At 46.4% G+C, this 20937-nt stretch overlaps 1 protein-coding gene across 2 annotated transcripts in view; it reads left to right on the top strand.

The window, feature by feature from the left end:
* The window catches only part of Cnn3 (calponin 3), a 30427-nt gene that overhangs the window by 7173 nt on the left and 2317 nt on the right, over nt 1-20937 (top strand). For both annotated transcript variants that reach the window (XM_031375322.1, XM_031375323.1), the window contains exons 2-6: nt 15036-15157; nt 15361-15427; nt 17111-17248; nt 17568-17684; nt 19997-20143. In XM_031375322.1, coding sequence (XP_031231182.1) covers nt 15036-15157; nt 15361-15427; nt 17111-17248; nt 17568-17684; nt 19997-20143 — 591 coding nt within the window. The remainder of the gene's footprint in view (nt 1-15035; nt 15158-15360; nt 15428-17110; nt 17249-17567; nt 17685-19996; nt 20144-20937) is intronic.

Consider the following 20937-nt stretch of genomic DNA (forward strand, 5'->3'; position numbering starts at 1 on the left):
TCCCCTGGTCTTTGTCCAGAACTCCCTGTAGCATCCTGATGATGCCTCCCCCCCACACCCCCCCCATCCCCAGCCGAGGGCCCAAGACCTGCTCCTTTCTGGCCCAGTTTTGCCTGTGAGGGGAGGGGAGAGCTTTTCTGTGAGTCTTCCTCCTGAGCAGGAACAGGGAGGCTGTAGGGAGTGGGCGTGCCTCTTGGATGGAGCATCTCCAGTGGGAAGGCCAGAGAACTGGGAGCAAGAATGTAGCAAAAAGAGATGCTTTTTTTTCCTCTTCCTCTCAGATCTGCCTTTTTAAATCCCAGCTTCCCAACCCTCCTTGCTCCTTACACCCAGCTCTACCAGTGGCTAGGGTATGAGTCTCACTGTTGTACTTTTCTCCCTCTCTTGCTTCATGTGGGAGGAAATCCGAGAGAAAAAATAATTAGTACCATGTGCAGCAACTCTCTTACTGTTGGTTAGTTCAGACATATGATTCTACTTAAGCAGCAGCAGCAAGCCAGAGGCCGTACATAGATCAGCTGGTAGGCCGCTTGCCTAGCATACACAAAGCCCCGGGTTCAGTCATAGCACTGTATAAACCCAGCATGGTCACACGAGCCTGTAATCCTAGCACTTGGGAGGTGCAGGCAGGAAGATCAAGAGTTCAAAGCCATCCTTGGCTGCATGGTGAGTTTGAGGACAGCTTGAGCCACTTGAGAGACCTTGTCTGGAAAAGTGGGGTTGGGGAGATAATTCAGTGCTTGCTTTGAGGATCCACATTTGATCCCCCAAAACCCATGGGGAAAAGGAACAACTGGAGATGTTAAGAACGTGCTTGTATTCCCACCACTGAAGAAGCAGTGCCGGGCAGGTAGGTCTCTGGAGCTTACTGGCCAGGTAGCTTGGCCCACTTAGCAAGTCTCAGGGCAGTGAGAGACCCTCTTAGGGGCATGGGGGGTTGGGGTAGATGATGCTTGAGGAATGACACCCCAAGATGTCCTCTGCCTTCCACACATGTGCATAGTCCCTCCCCCAAACGAAAAGCAACAGCAGTTACTTTACGCATCCCGTCATGTGTAGAAATTGTTTGTACACCAGCCTTATAAGCTTGGCGTCCGTGGTCATTAGCAGCAAAACTGCCTCCCTCAGGATGTTGTGAGGTTATAGCCTGGGCATTTGTTTTCCCTCTGTTTCTACAGGGAACCTGGATGCTGTATTAGGAACAAGCCCTCATGCTGCCAACCTGGCCAAATACACCCAGACACACATCTTACCAGCTAGATTTTTATCTCTCGTTTTTTCTTCCTCTCCTGGCTTGTTCCTTTTTCCATTTTCTTCTCGGTGGCCAGAGACTTTGTTTTAGACGTTTTCCTGTAGTTGATTTTTTTTTTTTTAATAGTACCATTCAAAACACCCATGACAAGGGGCTGCTTTCTAGAGCGGCCACTAGAATAGTTTTCAATCTGAGCTATCTTTGCGAAATATCTTTGTGTGAACTTTTGAACCATGCTGGCTGGCACTGTCCCTTGAGACTGCAGATTCCCCAGGCTGTTGGAAGCAGAGCTCTTAGCTGGCAGCAGGCTCTGGTGTATCCGAGTGATACAGTAACACTGGGGGGTGGGGGGGATAGGGAGGTGGATGGGTCTTCTATATTGCCCAGATTAATCTCTTAAATCCCTGGGCCCAAGCAGTCCCCTTTCCCCCCACTCTCCGAAGTGGCTTGGGAGTCCAGGCATACATACGCTATACCCTCTCCTCTTGCTACTTTGAGATGAACTAGCTACGACCTGGATAGGAAGGGAAGCAGAAAGGGCTTGGACTCTGGGCAGCCCTGGGGCTAGAGTCCTGCTTGGCACCCAGTCTTTGGATGTGTCCTCTGCACTTTCTTCTTTGGTGATGAGCAGCTCTCTAACTCTTTAATCTTTGTTCGGTGAATGACATAATTGTGAGGAATAGGAACCATGCCAGGCTGTAAGAGCAAAGTAGTGAAAGAACCCTGTATCCCTCGTCCTCGTCTCCATGGCTCCTCACCTCCAGTGTCACTCAGATACTCTGAAGACTGAACTCTGGTCTGTTGTACGGATTCCTTTCCTGCTTCCATACTGGGAAAGTTCATTTGAAGATTCTTTTGTGGGAAAGCATGTAGCTCTGGACATAGTACTCATATGTATATGAAGTATTAATGAGTTTTCATCTTTTTTTTTTTTTTAAATCAGTTCATACTCCTATCCAATGAAAGGTTACTTTTGGAAGGTAGAGAATGAAGGATTTGGAATTCAAGGCTACATAGTAAGTTTCAAAGCCGATCTGGGCTACATGAGACCCTGTGCCAAAAAGCCAGTCAACAAACTAGAGAGATGCTTTGTTGGTAAAGAATGTTTGCTATGAGGTCCTCAAGTCTGGAGTTCTGGACCTTAGTCCCCGTGTAGCAATCCATGACTGTAACCCCAGCAGGAGGATCTCTGCCTCTGTGTCGTGCTGGTGCCATTCTCAGAGAGAGACCCTCTCTTAAAGAAGTAGGTGGCAAGTGATAGAGAGGACATCTGATGCCCTTCCTCTGGTCACTGTGTGTATACATACAGGTGCACACACATACACACCCACTCTCGGACCATTTATTCCTAAATAAAGCTCAAAAGAAATACAGCCAGACAAGCAACAACCAACCAACCAAAGCTGTGTGAGTGCCTTGCTGGGGTTCAGGGCACATGCTTTAATTCATTATCATATGGTGAGTCACCGACATCTGTAATCTCTGTTTGACTCTTCATCCTTTTGGGCTTGGGGACCCAACAGTGGGCAGGATTTATTTGATAAGTAATAATTTAATCTCAAAGTGATACTTAGGTGCCATCAGAATGATCCCATATTAAATGGTCATCAAATGGTATCAGCTAATTAATTGTAATGATGTACAGCCAGCCATCTATGGCTGTGAGCTTTGCATCTGTGTGCCAACCTTGGATGGAAAGTGAGCCCCAAAATGTTTTGTGTCTGTATTGAACATGTACACAGACTTTGGTGCCTCTTGTCTAAACAGTATAGGATAGCAACCATTTATAAAGCATTTGCACTTCTTTTCTGTTTTGTTTTGTTTTGTTTGCTTGTTTTGTTTTGTTTTTTGGTTTTTCAAGATAGGGTTTCTGTAGCCCTGGCTGTCCTGGAACTCACTCTGTAGACCAGGCTGACCTCGAACGCAGAAATCCACCTGCCTCTGCCTCCCAAGTGCTGGGATTAGAGGCGTGTGCCACCACTGTCTGGCACATTTGCACTTCTATTAGGCAATGTAAGTGATCTAGAGATGATTTTAAATATATAGTGTGGGGAGGTGGAGGTTTATTTAATGTGTTGGTAGAGTGCCCAGTTAGCAGGCAGGAAGCCCTGCGTGCCATCTCCAGTACTACACATTTAAAAAGTCACAGGCGGATATGATAGATCACTTGCAAGTACTATTTTAAACGCCATTTTATGCAAGGGGCCTGAGCATTGATTGGGTATTTTGATATTTGTGATGGGGCAGGAATGCTCTGGATTTGGTCCCTGTGGCTAGAAGGGGATAGCTGCTGAATGTGAAGAATCTTCCAGTGTCTTGATGGGAATGACCAACACAGTATAGGAGAAGAAGCAGGGACATTTTGGGAGTTCTGCCGTGCTGATACCCCAGCGGTTTCCAGACCTCTGCTTTCCTTAAGGGGCAGAGAAGAAAGGTGCTGAGCCTGGAGAGGGCGGGCCAGGGTGAAGAGTCCCAGGACAGGCTCTTTTGACAAGCTGGAGAGAGTGGGAGAGGGCCAGGAAGGCTGGTCTTGTGCAGGAGGAGGGCTGGAAACAGGCCATGATCGGGCCGATGAGCCTTACTGCTAACCTTTTGAGAGACTGAGTGAGGTGGAGTGTGTTCTCCAGCAGGTAGGAGCACAGAGAGAGGAAGCAAGAATGGCTGGCTGGACATGAAAGAGACACAACACAGTTCAGCGCTTGAGGCCAGCGTCAGGGTCGGTCAATGGTGTGCTTGTTTCAGTTAACAAGGGAGTCTGCGCTCATCGAAAGGCTAGTGAGAGAGAGGCTCCGGACAGAGTGGGGGTGAGGGTTAGCAGAGGTGGGAAGAAGCTGGAGGACCCAAAAACATAGAGATGATGTGGACTGATGTGGCATGGGGTGTCACTTTGGCTTTGGCCTGGCCTGAAGCTTCTGAACTGGCAGCATAGGCCACAGAGTGAAGGCTTTCTGGCCTGTGTGGGGACCACACTGCATTCGGCAGCTTAGCTCAGCCAAGTCTTGCTGGGTCCCTTTGCTGTCTGGGGACTTTTCCCCTCGTCCCATTCCACTGGCCCTTGACCTGGAGGGAAGGGGAAGTTGGATTTCCTTTTTGGGTTCTGTGCCTGTGTGTCTGTCACATCACCTCTGGGAGACCTTTGTCCTGGGGCAGGAACACTGACCGACGACACTCCAGTTCATGAGGACTGACTTTGTTCCTCTTGGGTGTATTCACACTGCGTGACAGTCACCTACAATGACTTATCTGTACTGTTCGTAGGGATGTCCTGGAGCCTCTAATCAGATCCTCGCTGGGAAGGGGAGGCTGAGTTGAAGGCGTTATTTGGTGTTTTTTTTTGTTTTGTGAAGAGACTCAGTGTTACTTCCTCCTTTGCTGTGCCGAGTGAGAAAGCTTTAACTCCTGTGTGCATCCAACCTGTCCACCGGAGCGTCTGTGCAAGTCGTGGTGGCACGGACATTTATTATTCTTCACGTTATTGTATTAAAAGAGAAAAGAGCTGGGCGTGGTGGCACACGCCTTTAATCCCATCACTTGGGAGGCAGAGGCAGGCCGATCTCTGAGTTCGAGGCCAACTTGGTCTACAGAGTGAGTTCTAGGACAGCCAGGGCTTTTTAACTTAGGGTCTCTAATAAGTCCTTCCACAGCTTTGGTCTGGGAACCCTGACTAGGGTCTGATGTGAGAATGAAGAAAGAACAGACACACCTACAGAGAAGCTGGGATGGAGTGTACTAGGCTCTGTGATGGAGAAACCACAGGAGCCTGGAAGGAAGCTCAGTGTGTTTGGTCTATGCAGTTGAATAGAGAGGTGGGGTTATTGCATGCACCTGAACAGGAAAACAGGGATATATGGCAATAAAAAAGGAGGTATGGGTTTTGTTTTGCTTTGCTTTTTACAGTCCAGTTATTATTCCCCCTCCTGGTCTGCCCTCCCACAGTTCCTCATCCCATTCCTCTTCCCCCTTGTCTCCAAGAGGATGTCTCTTCTTCCCCCCACCCCGCCCCAACCTCCCTACTCCCTGGGGCCTCAAGTCTCTCAACGGTTAGGCACAGTCTTCTCCCACTGAGGCCAGACCAGGCAGTCCTCTACAGTATGTATTGAGGGTCTTGGACCAACCGGTGTATGCTGCCTGGTTGATGGCTCGGTGTCTGAGAGATCTAAGGGGTCTGGGTTACTTAAGACTGCTGGTCTTCCTGTGAGGTCTTCCTCCTCCTCAGCTTCTTCCAGCCTTTCCTTAATTCAACCACCGAGGTCCCTGCTTCAGTCCATTGGTTGGGTGTAAGTATCTGCGTCTGTCTCAGTCAGCTGCTTGTTGGGCCTCTCAGGGGGCAGCCATGCCAGGCTCCCGTCTGCACACCATAGATAACATCAGTAATAGTGTCAGGCCTTGGAGAGGAGGTATGGTTTTTAAAGCTGGTTGAGTGGAGCCTCCTCAGGTTGTAAACGTGGGGCAGAGAAGCTGTGCTGCATATTTTCTGCGCGTGCACACACACACACTCACACTCATTTGCACTCAGACCAGAAAAAAAGGCTTTGCCTCTGAGTTTCATGTCAACAGCACACTGCCACTCAGGGCTGAAGGTGCTCCCTAAAGGTCACTTCCCATGCCATCTCAAGAGGCACAGGGGAGCTTTTCTAAAGGAGGAAACAGGAAATTCCATCCTGTTATTTAATGGGAACTTTATGTTCTCTAATTTTCATAGAGGGAGAATGCAGTGCCTTCTTGCACATTTAATACATTTGCATGAGTCCCTGGCCAGCCTGTAACCTGCCTTTAAAGTCAAGATCTGTAGCTGCTTTTGTAATAAAGGCATTCACGGTCTGAGATAACAGATCTAGGTCCCCGGGCAGGCGGAGTCCCATAGTTAGGGCTGACTGGCGTGCCGATATTCGCCTCCAACCTGCTGTAATCCAGCTCAGTAGCAGGTAGGGAACTATGTGACTAATGGGAACTCTTGGGTGATGGAATGTTCACCTGGGAGGAGGGCTTCCATGGTCCCAGCCACCAAGGAGCTCCCAGTGCTTTGCTTTTGGAACTATAATGAAGCTTTTGCGACTTCCTCAAATTACAGTTGATCTCGAGACACATCCTCTGAGGCAAACATGTTAAGGGGAATACACATCCCAAAGCTGCAGAAGGTGCCGAAGGCCAACACAGCTCGCTCACGTAGACTGACGCTGCCCATGACGCTGCCCATGTCTAGGCTCATGGGTTTTGGAGGTGGCCACGGTCCTGAGTCTGGACAGAGGGAAGAGCTGATGACAGCATTGGGTGCTGTGAAGGTGTGGGTGTGTTCCAGCCCTGGGAACAGAGAGATGCAGACTTGAGAAGCAGACTTGTTGACATCCAGTCTAGGGCTTCAGCTAGGCCCTTCTTTCAGCAAAATCTTTGTAGATCTCTCAGATTGATGAATTGATGGGGGGAGCCGTTATCAGACAGGGTCTCCAGTTGGCTTTCCTGCAGGTGGACTTTCTGCTTACGCTTAATTGATACTAACAGGTGTTTGTCTGTTTGACTTTTAGTCCATCTACTTGGGTCTCCTGTGTATTTATCCCTAGTCCAACCTCTGTGTACCTCAGAATAAACCGGCTTTCTCTTCTATAATCTTTCAGTTAATGTTCAGATTATAGCTGACCTCTCTCATAAACTTCCAGGTCCCTCCTAGGATGTGTATAGTCATTCCTGGATGCCCAGTTTTCCACAATAGACTGTGTATGATTGATTGAGCACTCATTCATTCATTCATTCATTCATTCATTGAGATACGTAGGTTCCAACATGTAATCCTCCTGCCTCTGTCTAAGTGCTGCGATATAAACATGGGCCTCTATGCTTGGCTGTATCTGATTTCTGTAATCCTTTTACCACTTGGTTGGATCTGTCTAGAGACTGATGTCAGTTTGTCATCCTCTGTTAGGGTGCATCTGGATTACAGCATTGTGATGCATGTGGTCCAACCAGGGTACCAATGGAATGGTTACCTAGTATTCTGTCTTTGAATCTAAACTCTGCCTCCAATTTCAGTCAGGATAATAACCTGGCAATGAAGAAAAGACATCTCTGTGTGTAGACAAGAGTCTAGACCAGTGGTTCTCAACCTGTGGGTCACGACCCCCACACATCAGGTATTTATATTATGATTCATAAAAGTGGCAAAATTACAGTTACTGAGTAGCAACAAAGTAATTTTATGACGGGGGGGCAGTCACCGCATAATGAAGAACTATATCAGAGCATTAGGAAAGTTGAGAACAATAATCTAGACAATACTTTGGCAAATGGATTTTGGCTTCCGTTAAGTTAGCTGATAATAAGTGCAGACGGTTTAATAGTTTACCTCCTCTTTTTCACGCCTGTTTCTTGTAAGTAACGCCGTCCTTGGGTATCGCCTGAGGCTGTGGGGATTCAGACAAACAATAATTATATCTCTATACAAAGAGAACATTAGTTTAACTCAGCTCACTGAGGAATGAAGTGCTGGTAGCACTATACCTGTGGGGTCAGGGTTTCAGATGTATCTTGAGTGACTGCTTATCATTCAAAGTGAGATCTTTCTGACTCCCAGCTTAAGTTTTAGAAGCATGCCATGGTTTCTGGATCATGCACTACGAGAGCAGAAGGGCACTGAGACCCCGTGACTGCTCCTGGCCGGCCGCCTTCCCAGGCCTACTGCAGACAGCGTCCTGAGCCCGAGCGAGCCATCTAAGATTACTAGATTGGCTGGTCAAGGAGAAGTGACTGACGCACACCTGTGATGACCGCAGCAGCCCTCAGGTGCAGGTGTCTCGCAGTCACAAGACAGACCTTTAAATCTGAGGCCATAGGCTGCTGATGTGACCCCGAGATGAAGGTCACTGTCTACTGACCCCGAGATGAAGGTCACTGTCTAGGGACTGTGCCTGTTTTACATCAAGGAAGGAGACCTGAGCAGCTGTTTTTTATTGTTTGTTTTCTTTTTTGGTTTTTCGAGATAGGGTTGTTTCTCTGTATAGCCCTGGCTGTCCTGGAACTCACTCTATAGACTGAGTATATATCTATAGACTCACTCCCAGGCTGGCCCCGAATTTAGAAATCCGCCTGCCTCTGCCTCCCAAGTGCTAGGATTAAAGGCGTATGCCACCACTGCCTGGCTAGGCAGCTGTTCTTGAATGTGACTTCTGCCAGGTGCTTGCTCAGTCTCACCCGGAAGTCCCCTATCCCCTCCAGGACAGCCATCCTCTCCTACCAGTCATGGATAGAGACTCTTGTTTTTGGAGTAGAAAGTTGGACGACCCTGCCTCCGGGATTTCATTCATCTTTATTCACTGAGTGAGATGTTTCAGTCTTTATTAACTGAAGTTTTTGGGTCTTAGTGTGTTCTGGGAAGCCAGCCTCCGTTTAGGGTCCCACTTTCAAAATCTACTTCTTCTAAGTCTGTGTGTTCTGCACCTGAGAACCTGAAGATCATTTTCCTAGACAGGCTGAAGTGCTTTTCCTTGTGTCTGCTGTGCTGCTTGGATGAGGCACTAGATCGGTTCCTCTTGGTAGTTTTTAACGCTTTAGCCTCTTGCCAGTTTCACAGTATATGCACATCATCAAGTCTTATGCGCCCTGTGTTCATCTGACTGCTAGAATTTGAATCTGGCAGGGCTCTGTGGAAAGCTTGGTTGTCTCCCTATGGGTGGCCGAAGGTGGAGGGAACATTAGGAGGTTGGGCTTAGTGAAAGGAAGTGACCTCATTGGGGGGGACTTCTCCTTAAAGGTATATTGGATCACAGCCCCTTCCTTTTGAGCAGTTTCCTCTGTCTCCTGTTTTCCACCGTGGGGTTCTGGTTCATCACAGGCCCAAAGGCAACAGGGCCAAGCAGCAGTGGACTGAAACTATGAACCAAAATAAATTTGGCTTCAGATGTTTTATCTCAACAGCAGGAAACTAAGACCCTATCTATCTGGAGGATACCCTGGCCTGAAGGTCTGGCTGTACCTCTGAGAGAAAGGCCTGCCTTTGAGATGCCCTTAGATGCCACTATGTTAACCTGCTGCAGAAGCCATTGTCCTTGACAATTTCTCCAGCAAGCCCACACCATAGAATGACTCTTGGTTTCTCTACTGCTAACATAAGATCTTTTAGGGCAATAAGATCTTTGACCTGTGCAGAACACAGAAAAGAAGACTAAAGAAGCTGGAAGAAGAATCCAGAAAACACGTGGCAGGTGCTGTTTTAGTTACTGTGAGGAGAGACCATGTCCAAGGCAATTCAAAAAGCCATTAATTGGGGGCTTGCTTACAGTTTTGAGAGCTAGCTAGTTCTGTGATCATCATGGTGGGAAACAGCCATGGTCCTGGAGCAGGGGATGACCTTTACATCCTAATCTACAGGCAGTGGGCAGAGAGACGGGGTTAGACATGGGCTTTTGAAACCTCAAAGCTCACTCTTAGTTACACGCTTCTCCAGCAGCAAGGCCACACCTCCTAATCCTTCTCAAACAGTTTCACTAACTACAGACTAAGCGTTCGGACTCGAGCCTTGGAGGAAACCACCCCAGTACCCCCACAAGTGTGATTTTTAGGTAGATAGTTTGGGGTTATGCTGGATCATCTGAGTGGCTCATAAACAGCCCCAGGAGAATTCAAGTATGGGTGAAAATTGGGAGACTGTTGTCAGCACCAGAAACAATGACCTGGAATATTGCTTCTGGGTTTTAACAGTCTCTGTGATGATGATTTATTGCAAAAGGAAAAATTGATTGGTTCCCTATACTCATGGGCCAGGCACCTGCAGATTCAATCAGCCATGACAAAAAAATGTTAAGAGAGAAATAGTGTTTGGCAATCATGTATTCTCATTGTCATTCCCTGAACTCTATATACTAGCACATGCATGCACATGCATGCACACACACACACACACACAGCATTTACATTGTACATGTAATTTACATTATACAGGGCATGGTAATAATCAACAGATGATTTAAAGTATACAGGATATACACGGACTGTGTATGTAGCTGTGCTATTTTTATGTAAGGGTCTACTATAGTAGCCAGGGGTTTTGGTGTCTTTGAGGTTCTGACTCAGAGCCCTATGGTGGATTCAGGAATAAAGTGCTCTTCGCTCTTCAGTAGACTCTGCAGTGTGCCTGCACTGTGTGGCCTTTAGGCAGCTCTTTTTCCATGACGGTAAGCCCTCTGCCTTTATGTATGGCAGCTGCCTCTTCCTCCTCCTCCTCATCCCTCCTCCCTCCTCTTCCTCTTCCTCCTCATCCCTCCTCCCTCCTCTTCCTTCTCCTCCTTTTCCTCCTCCTCCTCCTCCTCCTTCTCCTCCTCTTCCTCCTTCTCTTCCTCTTCTCCTCCTCCTTTTTTTGGTTTTTCAAGACAGAGTTTCTCTGTGTAGCCCTGGCTATCCTGGAACTCACTCTGTAGACCAGGCTGGCCTTGAACTCAGAAATCTGCCTGCCTCTGCCTCCCAAGTGCTGGGATTAAAGGCATGCGCCACCACCGCCCAGCATGCCAAGCGCTTCTTGTTGAATGCTTGCTGCACCCAAAACAGCACAGGGTTTGTTTCTAGTCCATTGCTGAGATGTCTTTGAGACCTTTTGTCTCCCTGCCCTGTTAGACTTCCAGGGAACCATCTCTAAAACCAGCCAGTCCCTGGCTGCCTCTTAGCAACGAGAAGGCTTTTTATCTGATGGAGTGTCTCTTTCTACGCTTAGGAAGCACGGGCCCTTAGGGCTTGTGGTTTTGATGAGAATCTTTTTCCTCTGTTTTATGTTTTATTTGACAGAGGATCTCACTTACTTTGAGGAAGGGGGTGAGACTGGGAGGGGTGATGAAGAGAGATTTATGTATTATAGTTCACCTGGCATTTCTTACCTTGTCTGTCACTGTCACTTGATCCTCATAGCCTTTCTCCTAATGTCTCCTATCTTTGCCAGATTTAGTACCAAGAAATGAAGCTGTTGAGTGGGCCAGGCTTTGAAGAGTCCTAAGTTTGTCTGTCACCCACCAGACCCCCTCTCTCTGCCCTTGTCACTCTGTGCGTTTGCTCTGCATACCTACGTAATTTAACTTTTGTGAACAGATACTGTGTGGAGTCTGAAGATAGGATTCAAGATGAGCCACACAGGATTGGCCTGCCCTTCAAGGATGAGCAACTCCAGATGAGCTCTCTGAGTTGCCCAGACCAGAGAGTTGGGCTGGCAGATGGTAGAGGCTCCACAGAGAGAAGAGAGACACGGGCTGGTGACTCAACTTGTTGCCCTTGAGTTGGGTTCTCAGTACTGAAGGACGGACAGATGGACGGACAGTTGATGTTCAAAGGGAGTGAGAGCAGACTGAGCATTGGTTTGTAGAGGACGACGGTTGACCCAGTTAACCCTGAAGCCCCCCACCCCCGTCTTCATTGTTTGCGGGAAGATGCCGTCGAGCCTCTGTAAGGAGGCTCCACGGGCTATGCCAGGCATGGCTCTCCTCAGCCTCTGTTCTCTGTTTGACCAGTGGCCAGTTGCTTTCAAGGTTCACAGCTGTTGTTTGCTTTTCTCTCCCAGTAGGAGACTGACTTCCAGTCAGTACCAGCTTGATTCCTCCATGCTCCGTGACTCAAGTATGTGCGGTGTCTTAGCATCAAATTCTAGCGGGTAGGCAAGAAGGCTGGCGATAGCCTGTAATGTTTGGGGAGGTTCTATACCACTACAAAAAGGTATCCCATACCTGGTGCTGGGCTTTTAAAGCTATTCTGCAGTATCTAGGTGAGACCGTCCCTCTGTTACAGGGCAGCTCCATTTGACCTCTATACTATCTGTAGAAACAAGACCCTGCCTCAAACCCCAGGGGGAAGGAGAGAACCAACTCCGAATTGTTCTGACTCCCCCTTACATCATGCATGCATACACATAGTAATAAAGGATGATTTTTAAAAGCCGTCACCACCATCCTGTAAAAAACAGCCCCTGTAACAGTTTTATCTCTATACTTGAAAAAGCAAGGTAATATTTTCCAACTGCAGCCCACTGTGTAGCTCACATTGGCTTTATGTCACATAGTTCTACTTGCCTCTGTCTTCTTGTGCTGGGATTACAGCTTTGCAACACTTTAGTTTTTTAGATTTATTTATTTATTTATTTATGTGCATGGGTGTTTTACCTGGGTGTGTATCTGTGCCACCGTGTGTCTGCAGTTTTTTTTTTTTTTTTTTTTTTTTTTTTTTAAGATTTACTTATTTTATGTATATGAGTACACTGTAGCTGTCTTCAGACACCAGAGGAAGGCATTGGATCCCATTACAGATGGTTGTGAGCCACCATGTGGTTGCTGGGAATTGAACTCAGAACCTCTGGAAGAGCACAGTGATCTTAACTGCTGAACCAATTTCTCCAACCCGGAGTCTGCAGATCTTGATGATTCTAGTTGTGTAGACTGGAACTGACTGGGTCAGAAGCTAGGCTCCTAGTGAAGACGGGAGTAGAGAAGTGTCACACAGAAATGGACCTGCTTGCTGTGTGGGAGGAGACACGTTACCTGGAGCAGGAGAGTAGTTGCTTCCTGCTTCGGCAGAACCTTCACTAGCCATACTCCTACCTCCCGCTCCCCACCCAGCCCAGTGTGCCCAGTGTGACCCGAGTTGGCACGGAATAAAAGGCGAGATGGCTCGGCGGTTAAGAGCACCGACTGCTCTTCTGAAGATCCTGAGTTCAAATCCCAGCAACCACATAGAGGCTCACAGTCATCCGTAATGAGATCTGACCCCCTCTTCTGGAGTGTCTGAAGACAGCTACAGTGTACTTACATATAATAAATAAATCTTTAAAGAAAAAAAAAAGGAGACCTTGTCAAGGAACGAGGACAAGAGCAGGAAGGAAGCTTGCGGCTCGTGAGGTATACATTATACGGTAGTATGAACTAGCCTCCAGGCTGGATTCGATCCGAAACTCTGCCGTGCTGTCTTACAGTAGAAACCTGTTGGATTTCCTTTTGTAATCCTGGTTAAGCAAACACACAGTTGAAGTAAATTATCCATTCTTGCTCCTCTAATTATGGGTAATGGAGTGTGAAGGGGACACAGTAATCCCTGAAATCGTGTTTACTTCAGCGGAGCCGCCCCTTGGTGATGGGGGAGGGGAGGCACCTGCCACCGGCAGCAGCTCTGCTGCTGTTCCAGGACTTTCCAAAAGCTTTCATGAGACTACAAGAGGATGGTGTGACTCTTGCATTTATTTGACGTGAGAAATGACATCTTTGTTCACCTTGGTGGGGGGAAGAAAAAGGAAAAGCCACTGTTGTCATGTCTTGTCTACTGAAGAGGAACCACAGTCAAGTGTGGTCAGTTGAGCTCATTTCTTTTTAAGACCCTGCTGACCCTTGTTGTTAGACGTACCCATCCACCCTGGCCCTGCTGCCCCACGATTCTCTTGTAGGACACAAATGCAGCCTCAAGTCCTGCATAGTTGTGCTTGTCTCCTGCCTGGCTAGTTAGACCTGAACTCCAAGGACCTCCTCTTGAGCAATGTAGTGATGTGCCTTGCTCAGTAATTAAGCCTAATTATGTTTTATGGCCAGCACACATCCCCTCTGTTCATTTCCATTTCTGACAGCTTTGTGATTGAGGCCCTGGCTCCTCGATAGCCCCTGGGCTCTGCCTGAGTGTGTCTGTTTGGCATTTTTAGCTGTGCTGAATGAAAAGACAATACTATGTGAACTTGCCTTGCTTCCAGCTACGACCACTGCCACGTGCCCCCCCCACCCCCTTTTTTTGAGATAGTCTCTGTTGTGTAGCCCTGGCTGTCCTGGAACTCATTCTGTAGACCAGACTGGACTTGATCTCCAAGAGCTGGGATTAAAGGTGTGCTGGATGCCTTTTTTAAATATTTATTTCACTTTTTTAAAAGTTTAGAGTGGCTGGGAAGTGGTGGCTCAGGCCTTTAATCCCAATACTCTTGAGATAGAGGCAGGCAGTTCTCTGAGTTCAAGGCCAGTCTGGTCTATACAGAGTGAATTCCAGGAAAGCCAGGGATACACAAAGAAACCCTGTCTCAAAAGACAAAACAAAATAGAATTTTAGGATGCCACCTACTTGATGGCTAACATCCTTTTGTAACTCTGGTTCTAGGGACCCCAACTGATAACTTTGTCTGGTCATCATGGGCACTGCATGGTGCACAGATACACATACAAGCAAAACACCCATAGACATACAATAAAGAAATACATCTCAAAAAAGAAAATAAAAGGCATAGGTTTATGGTATTGTTGTGAAATTCAAGGGTAGTGGGTTTTTTAAGTCCCGAGAACTGTTTTTAAAATGTATGTTTAAAAGTATACTTACTGTGTTTATGTGCCCACACACTCCAGTGCAGTGTAATGTAATTGCCGTAATAGAAGGCAGATCCCAGAACTTTGGGAAACTCCTGGAATGGTATGTTCTAGATAGCTGAGATACTGTGTTAAATAGTTGCATGTGTCGGAATCTCTCCCCGTCCTTCTTTGGAATGTGGTGATTCGGGACTCAATCTTTAAAGTCCAGCTGATGGCTTATTGCAACACTCTGCTAAATCCTGCCCCTTGCGTCATGCTTGACAGGGACTTCATCTTTTAGTGTTGAAGTCTCTCCTTGGTCCCTAATTGACAACTGCCTTCACCAACAGTCTGTGCGGAGTTAGGAGTTACTGCAGCTGCAGCAGCTGGTTAAGGTCACTAAACAAACTCTCCTGCATGGGGGAAGGGGCTCCCTGACAGATGACATTGTGAGCCAGTGGTGGGTATCCCCGGTACTGAGTCCCTCTGAAGTTCAGGAACTTGTATTTCAGATCGCATCCAAGTATGACCAGCAGGCCGAGGAAGATCTGCGCAACTGGATAGAAGAGGTGACAGGCATGGGCATTGGGACCAACTTCCAGCTGGGGCTGAAGGACGGCATCATCCTCTGCGAGTGAGTGGCCCTCCTAGGGGCTTTCGCTCTCTCCTGCTGCTGTCTGTGGGCTTTTGGCTTAATGCAGGTTCCCCGTCTAGAATGTTGACCTTGATATTCTACCACTATGTGTAATGCTTTCCCTCACCGACATCCAGGGAATCAGCTTAATATTCTGGTTCTTGGTTTTCATCCATAAAGTGTCATTGTAATTTTCTTTTTAGACTCATAAACAAGCTACAGCCAGGCTCTGTGAAGAAGGTCAACGAATCGTCACTAAACTGGCCGCAGGTAATTGTCAGATGGCAGCCTCCTGTCTACCCCTTTCCTCCCTCCCCCTCTTCTGTTTCTTCCTTCCTTCTGGTCCTTCCCTACCTCTCCTCTTTTCCTCTCTTCTTCCTCTTCCCTCCCTCCCTTCCCTCCTCTTGCTTGAGATAAGGGTTTCACATTGTAGCCCAGGCTAGCCTCAACATTCATTATACACTCCATGATGGACAGAACTTGGACCATTCCTGCCTCTGCCTCTCTAGAACTACAAGCCACACTGCATATTATAAATTATAAGCACTAGTCCAGCTGGCATCTTCTTATTTGGTGAGAAAAGCCGGAATTTTTAATATTGTTTGCAGTTGTTGTATGTGTGCACACAGAAAGTTGTGCACGTGGCTATATTTGTTTTTGCCACTAAAAATGTTGCCATTGTTGCTGATTGAACTGGTCCTGTGATCCTTATGTTTAGTTTTAGATGATTTTACATTTAGTCAGTCTACCTTGAAGGATTTGATAAATTTTTCCACAAATGCCATCTGGACCATAAGGATGAAGTGGGGGGGAGGGCAAGGCATTTAATGCACTGACTTAGTTCTTGATGAAACATTGCATTGCAGCTTCTTTTCATCAGTATATGGAGTACCATTGGCTTAGTGATTTGGTTTTGTTTGTTTGTTTGTTTGTTTTTGAGACAGGGTTTCTCTGTGTAGCCCTGGCTGTCCTGGAACTCACTCTGTAGACCAGGCTGGCCTCGAACTCAGAAATCCACCTACCTCTGCCTCCCAAGTGCTGGGATTAAAGGCGTGCACCACCACTGCCTGGCTGTGATTTGGTCTTAACTATGTTTGGGAGACGGTGACCATTTAGCAATCAGCTTGCTTTGAAAATAAATTTAAAATGCATAGTGAACTATTAATCATGTGTGCTATTTTTGGCAAAGAGAAGTCTAGGCCTGGATAGGTCTGGCCTAGAGTTCTTTCTTAAACATGTGCAAGGATGGTGGACCTGAGAGTAGTGTACAAAGGGCTAGCCACCCATGCCCGAGTGCTGGACTGAGACTGAGACTGGCTAAGTAGGTGCATCCTGGGTGTGTGTATCAGAGACTCTCCCTGCCTCAGTGGAGGATGATGGGGGGGGTGGGATTGGGGGGGAGGAATACCAAATGTCAACCTTTAGCCTTCAAATGTACACACACACGTGTGCACACAGGCACCTACACCTAACCACATATACCACCATACATAAATGCATACTACATATACACATGGCCAGTTTTGCCCTTGTGGTCCCAGTTTGTAGTGTGCTTGCCTAGCATACACGAAGTCCTGGATTTGATCCTCAATACAGCATAAGTAGGGAGAGGTAGTGCTCATCTGTAATTATATACAGCACTGGGTCTGGGGGTGGGTGGGTGGGGCCTGAGCAACAGGATCAGAAATCCAAGATCCTTGTTGGCTCTATGACCAGTTTTGTATAGGTTTGAGCTTCAAGAGATTCTGTCTCAAAGCAAGAACAGAAAAGAAAAAAACACACACACACAAAACCCCTACTTTTAGAAGACTGTTCTATAAGCCCTTTTAGAGAATAAGTTGTGTGCTTATTATGTATTAGATAGGGAGTCCTCACCAAAAAGCCTCTGGGGTCTTATAACCAGTTGTCAAGACTGAAGAATCTCAAACCTTATATGACTCTTTCTGTTTGTAGTTGGAGAATATCGGCAACTTCATTAAAGCTATCCAGGCTTACGGCATGAAGCCCCATGATATATTTGAAGCAAATGACCTTTTTGAGAATGGCAACATGACCCAGGTTCAGACCACGCTGGTGGCTCTAGCAGGTCTGGTAGGTACTCGATCCTGCACATAGGTGATGAATGACATCATCGTTCTCCCAGGGATGCAGAGACTAGGTGGGGAGGGGCCTGTGTCTTCTGTAATTGCTAGCTTTGTGAAAAGGCTGCTGACATCAGCTTGGGCTAGATAGGTTAATTAGAGCCCTCGCATTTCAGAGGGTACAGTGTTATCATTGAATAGGCCTAAGTATGAAATGAGCTCACCGCCGAGCCTGTCTGTGGACATCATTTCTTCATTGTTTCCTCTTCAAAATGCTGGTGGCAGAATCTCTGTGTTCCAGCTCAGGTGGTGAATGTGTTTCTTTCTAGGCGAAAACAAAAGGATTTCATACAACCATTGACATTGGGGTTAAGTATGCAGAAAAACAAACAAGACGTTTTGATGAAGGCAAATTAAAGGCTGGCCAGAGTGTAATTGGTTTACAGGTACGTGGTGTGATACTTTTTTTTTTTTTATTCATCTACAGAGTGTCATTAACTATGGCCACACAAAATGTTATGCCTCTCACTAGTAAAATATGCATGGAAGTTCCATAACTTAGGTTGCTTAGATATATACATGGATTTCACAGCTTTTTATCTATATAAGACCTATAGGGCATGGCATAATGCACCTGTAATCCCAGCCCTTAGCAGGCTAAGGTAAGGGGATTGCTCTGAATTTGAAGCCATCCTGAGCTACATATGAATTCAAGGCCAGCATGGTCTATAGAATGAGACCTGTCTCAACAGATGAAAATTAAATAATAGGTGTAAGAAAATGATGGTGTTTTTTTTTTTTTTAAAAAGTATGTCATCCAGCTTGACCATTGTTTGTCTAGAAAATTAAATTGTTTATATAGATAACTGTATTATCTTTAAAAAAGAAAAAAATGCACTTTATAAATTAGATGTTATTGACTGAGAGAGGCAATGTATACAAAGACCAGCATGCTGAAGTCATTCTACACGGTAATGTGTGGTGCTGTATCAGCCTTGCTGACTGGGTCCTCTTAGTGCTTGGGAAGCACTTGGTTAAAGGTGACTTTTTTTTTTTTTTTTTTGGTTTTTCGAGACAAGGTTTCTCTGTGTACAGAGTTCTGTACGTTAGAACTCCTTGCAAGATGGAGCGCGCAGCCTTTACATCAGTGTTTGAAAGACAGGTTAAGAGACAGAGTTATAAAATACTGTTAATTTCTAAAGAGGCATGTTTCTTTTTGTAAAAGGTGGGCTTCTGTGTGTGGGTGTGGCACTAGACATACACAATGGCACATAAGCAAATAAAACCCTAGGGTATTCACAGATGTCTGTTGCAAACTTTAGTTGCAGTTATAGGAACGTTAATGTTGCAGTGACTTCCCCCTCTCCTTTTGGGGGGGGTGGTCTTAAATGTATTGTGCGTGTAGGGGTTTTGCTTTTAGTAATAGAATTTTTTTTTTTTTTTTTTTGGTTTTTTGAGACAGGGTTTCTGTGTAGCCCTGGCTGTCCTAGAACTCACTCTGTAGACCAGGCCGGCCTCGAACTCAGAAATCCACCTGCCTCTGCCTCCCAAGGGCTGGGATTAAAGGCGTGCGCCACTACTGCCCATCAGTAATAGAATTTTTTAAGTGTCCCCCAAGCATAGTGAGGTACACCTGTGACCCCGGTACTTGGGAAGGGGAGGATCAGGAGTTTTAAGATTATCTAGGAAGTGCAAAGCCAGCCTGTATTTACGTGAGATTGTCTCAAAAAAAATCGAAGTCAAAGAACTTATTTTTAAGGAGAAAACTCTAAGTTGAAGGAACAGCCCTTCTCTTTCTCTTTCCACAGGCTGCCCGGAGTGCTCCTGGGCCCTGTAATTCTCAGCAGGGGAGAGAAGTTAACTATTCCTCAGAACCTGCTGCTTTTTACCATCCTCTTACTGCCCTGTTCTGGTTCTGGCCAGAGAGTTGAGGAAATACACATATTTTCCCCCCATGAAAATGTTGATGGTTCCTAAGTGCCTGGCATTTGCTTTCCTGTTTTAACTCTTGAGTTAGAGGCTGCATTTGCAGTAAAAGATTGCTATGGGTTCAGCCCGAACAAAGTACAAGGTTTTTTTTTTTTATAAGCTGCTGCTGCTGCTGCTGCTCCTCCTCCTCTTCCTCTTCCTCTTCTTCTTCCTCCCGTCTCCCCCTCCCCACTTCTCCCCCGATTATATAGTTCTGGGAGGTGAACTTAGTAGCTGACCACAAGAGCAAGGCTGGATGCAGCTGTAGCTGTCGTTGGAAGCCTCGTTGTCTGGTCTTCTCCACTTGTGGTTTCTCTGAAGAGGATGCACTTGAATCTGGTACCTGTGCTGCAGAGATCAGAGAAAAGAGCGGCAGGGAAGTTAGTTAGCCGGAGTTCTGGCAGCACATGACTTCTTATTTAATAATACATCTCCTTCTGCACGTTCACATGCAGCTAGCTGTGTTGTCAATTTCTTTTATATAAGAGTATTTGGAATTTTTCTTTTAAAATTAGCCTTCACAGTTTTTCCAAAGCACAGAGGAGAGTTCATACCTAGTTGCCTGAGCAAATTCCTTAGCTCAGGAATTTATAAGTCTCTGGCTTTCCTTCCTTTTTTCTTTTTCTTTTTTGGTGCTTGGGAATTGACAGGTGAGACCTCTGGCTCTGAACTACACCCCCCACCCCCACCCCCAGACGTGCTTTACATCTCCTTAGAAACACAGACCATTTTCTTGTGCGTATGCTGTGATTGACTTCTGATAATTAATGCTGACCTTTTAACTTAAAAGATGGGAACCAACAAATGTGCCAGCCAGGCTGGCATGACAGCCTATGGGACTCGGAGGCATCTCTATGATCCCAAGATGCAGACAGACAAACCCTTTGACCAGACCACGATTAGCCTGCAGATGGGAACCAACAAAGGAGCCAGCCAGGTAAGCCTTGTCTTTTTAATACTTGAGGCAAAGGGCAGAGAAGGGTATGCTAAGTTAGCGCTGACCCTATAGTGAGTAGCTAGACTCTCAAATGATATTTTTTCCATAGTATTTTTAGTCTTCAAGAAAGTAGATTTTGCTGAGAGAGCAAAAGAATCAAAGGACCCTTTCTCCCGTCTGAAACGTGTAGCGTGACTAATGGTTTTGGTTGGCAGTAAGAACAGCTGGCCTTTCTGCCTAACCAGAAGGAAAAAAGTGATACGTGTGTTTCTACTCTGAAAGCCAAGGAAAGGATAGTTGGTTCTCCCCTGCCCCCTTTTGGTTCTGTTTTTTAAAGGAGCCCGTTTAAGTGGGTATATAAGATTATTTGGCATTTCTGGTCAGAGCTGTTTCGTCAGAATTCTTATGAAATATTAATTTAACAGAAATGAATTTGTATGAAATGCTAGTTAAATTTTAAAATAATGGGGAGGAAAGGGCTTGTTCATTCGGCTTACATTTCCATGCCATAGTTCATCCTGAGGGCGGCAGAGGCAGGAGCTGGAGCAGAGAGAGACCATAGAGGAGAATACTGGCTTCCCTTGTTTGCTCAGCTACCTTTCTTAGCCAGTCAGGCCTACCTGCCCAGGGGCCTCCAGCATCCATTAGCAATCATGAAAATGCCCCACAGACACGCACACAGGCCAATCTGATAGAGCTAATTCCTTCATTGAGGTTTAACAGTTCCCAGGTGTGTCTACCTGAAAGCCAAGATCAGTCGTCACAGGTTTTTAAATAGATGACGGTGTGGGCAA

This window comes from Mastomys coucha, unplaced genomic scaffold (genome assembly GCF_008632895.1).
Source record: "Mastomys coucha isolate ucsf_1 unplaced genomic scaffold, UCSF_Mcou_1 pScaffold16, whole genome shotgun sequence".
NCBI lineage: Eukaryota > Metazoa > Chordata > Mammalia > Rodentia > Muridae > Mastomys > Mastomys coucha.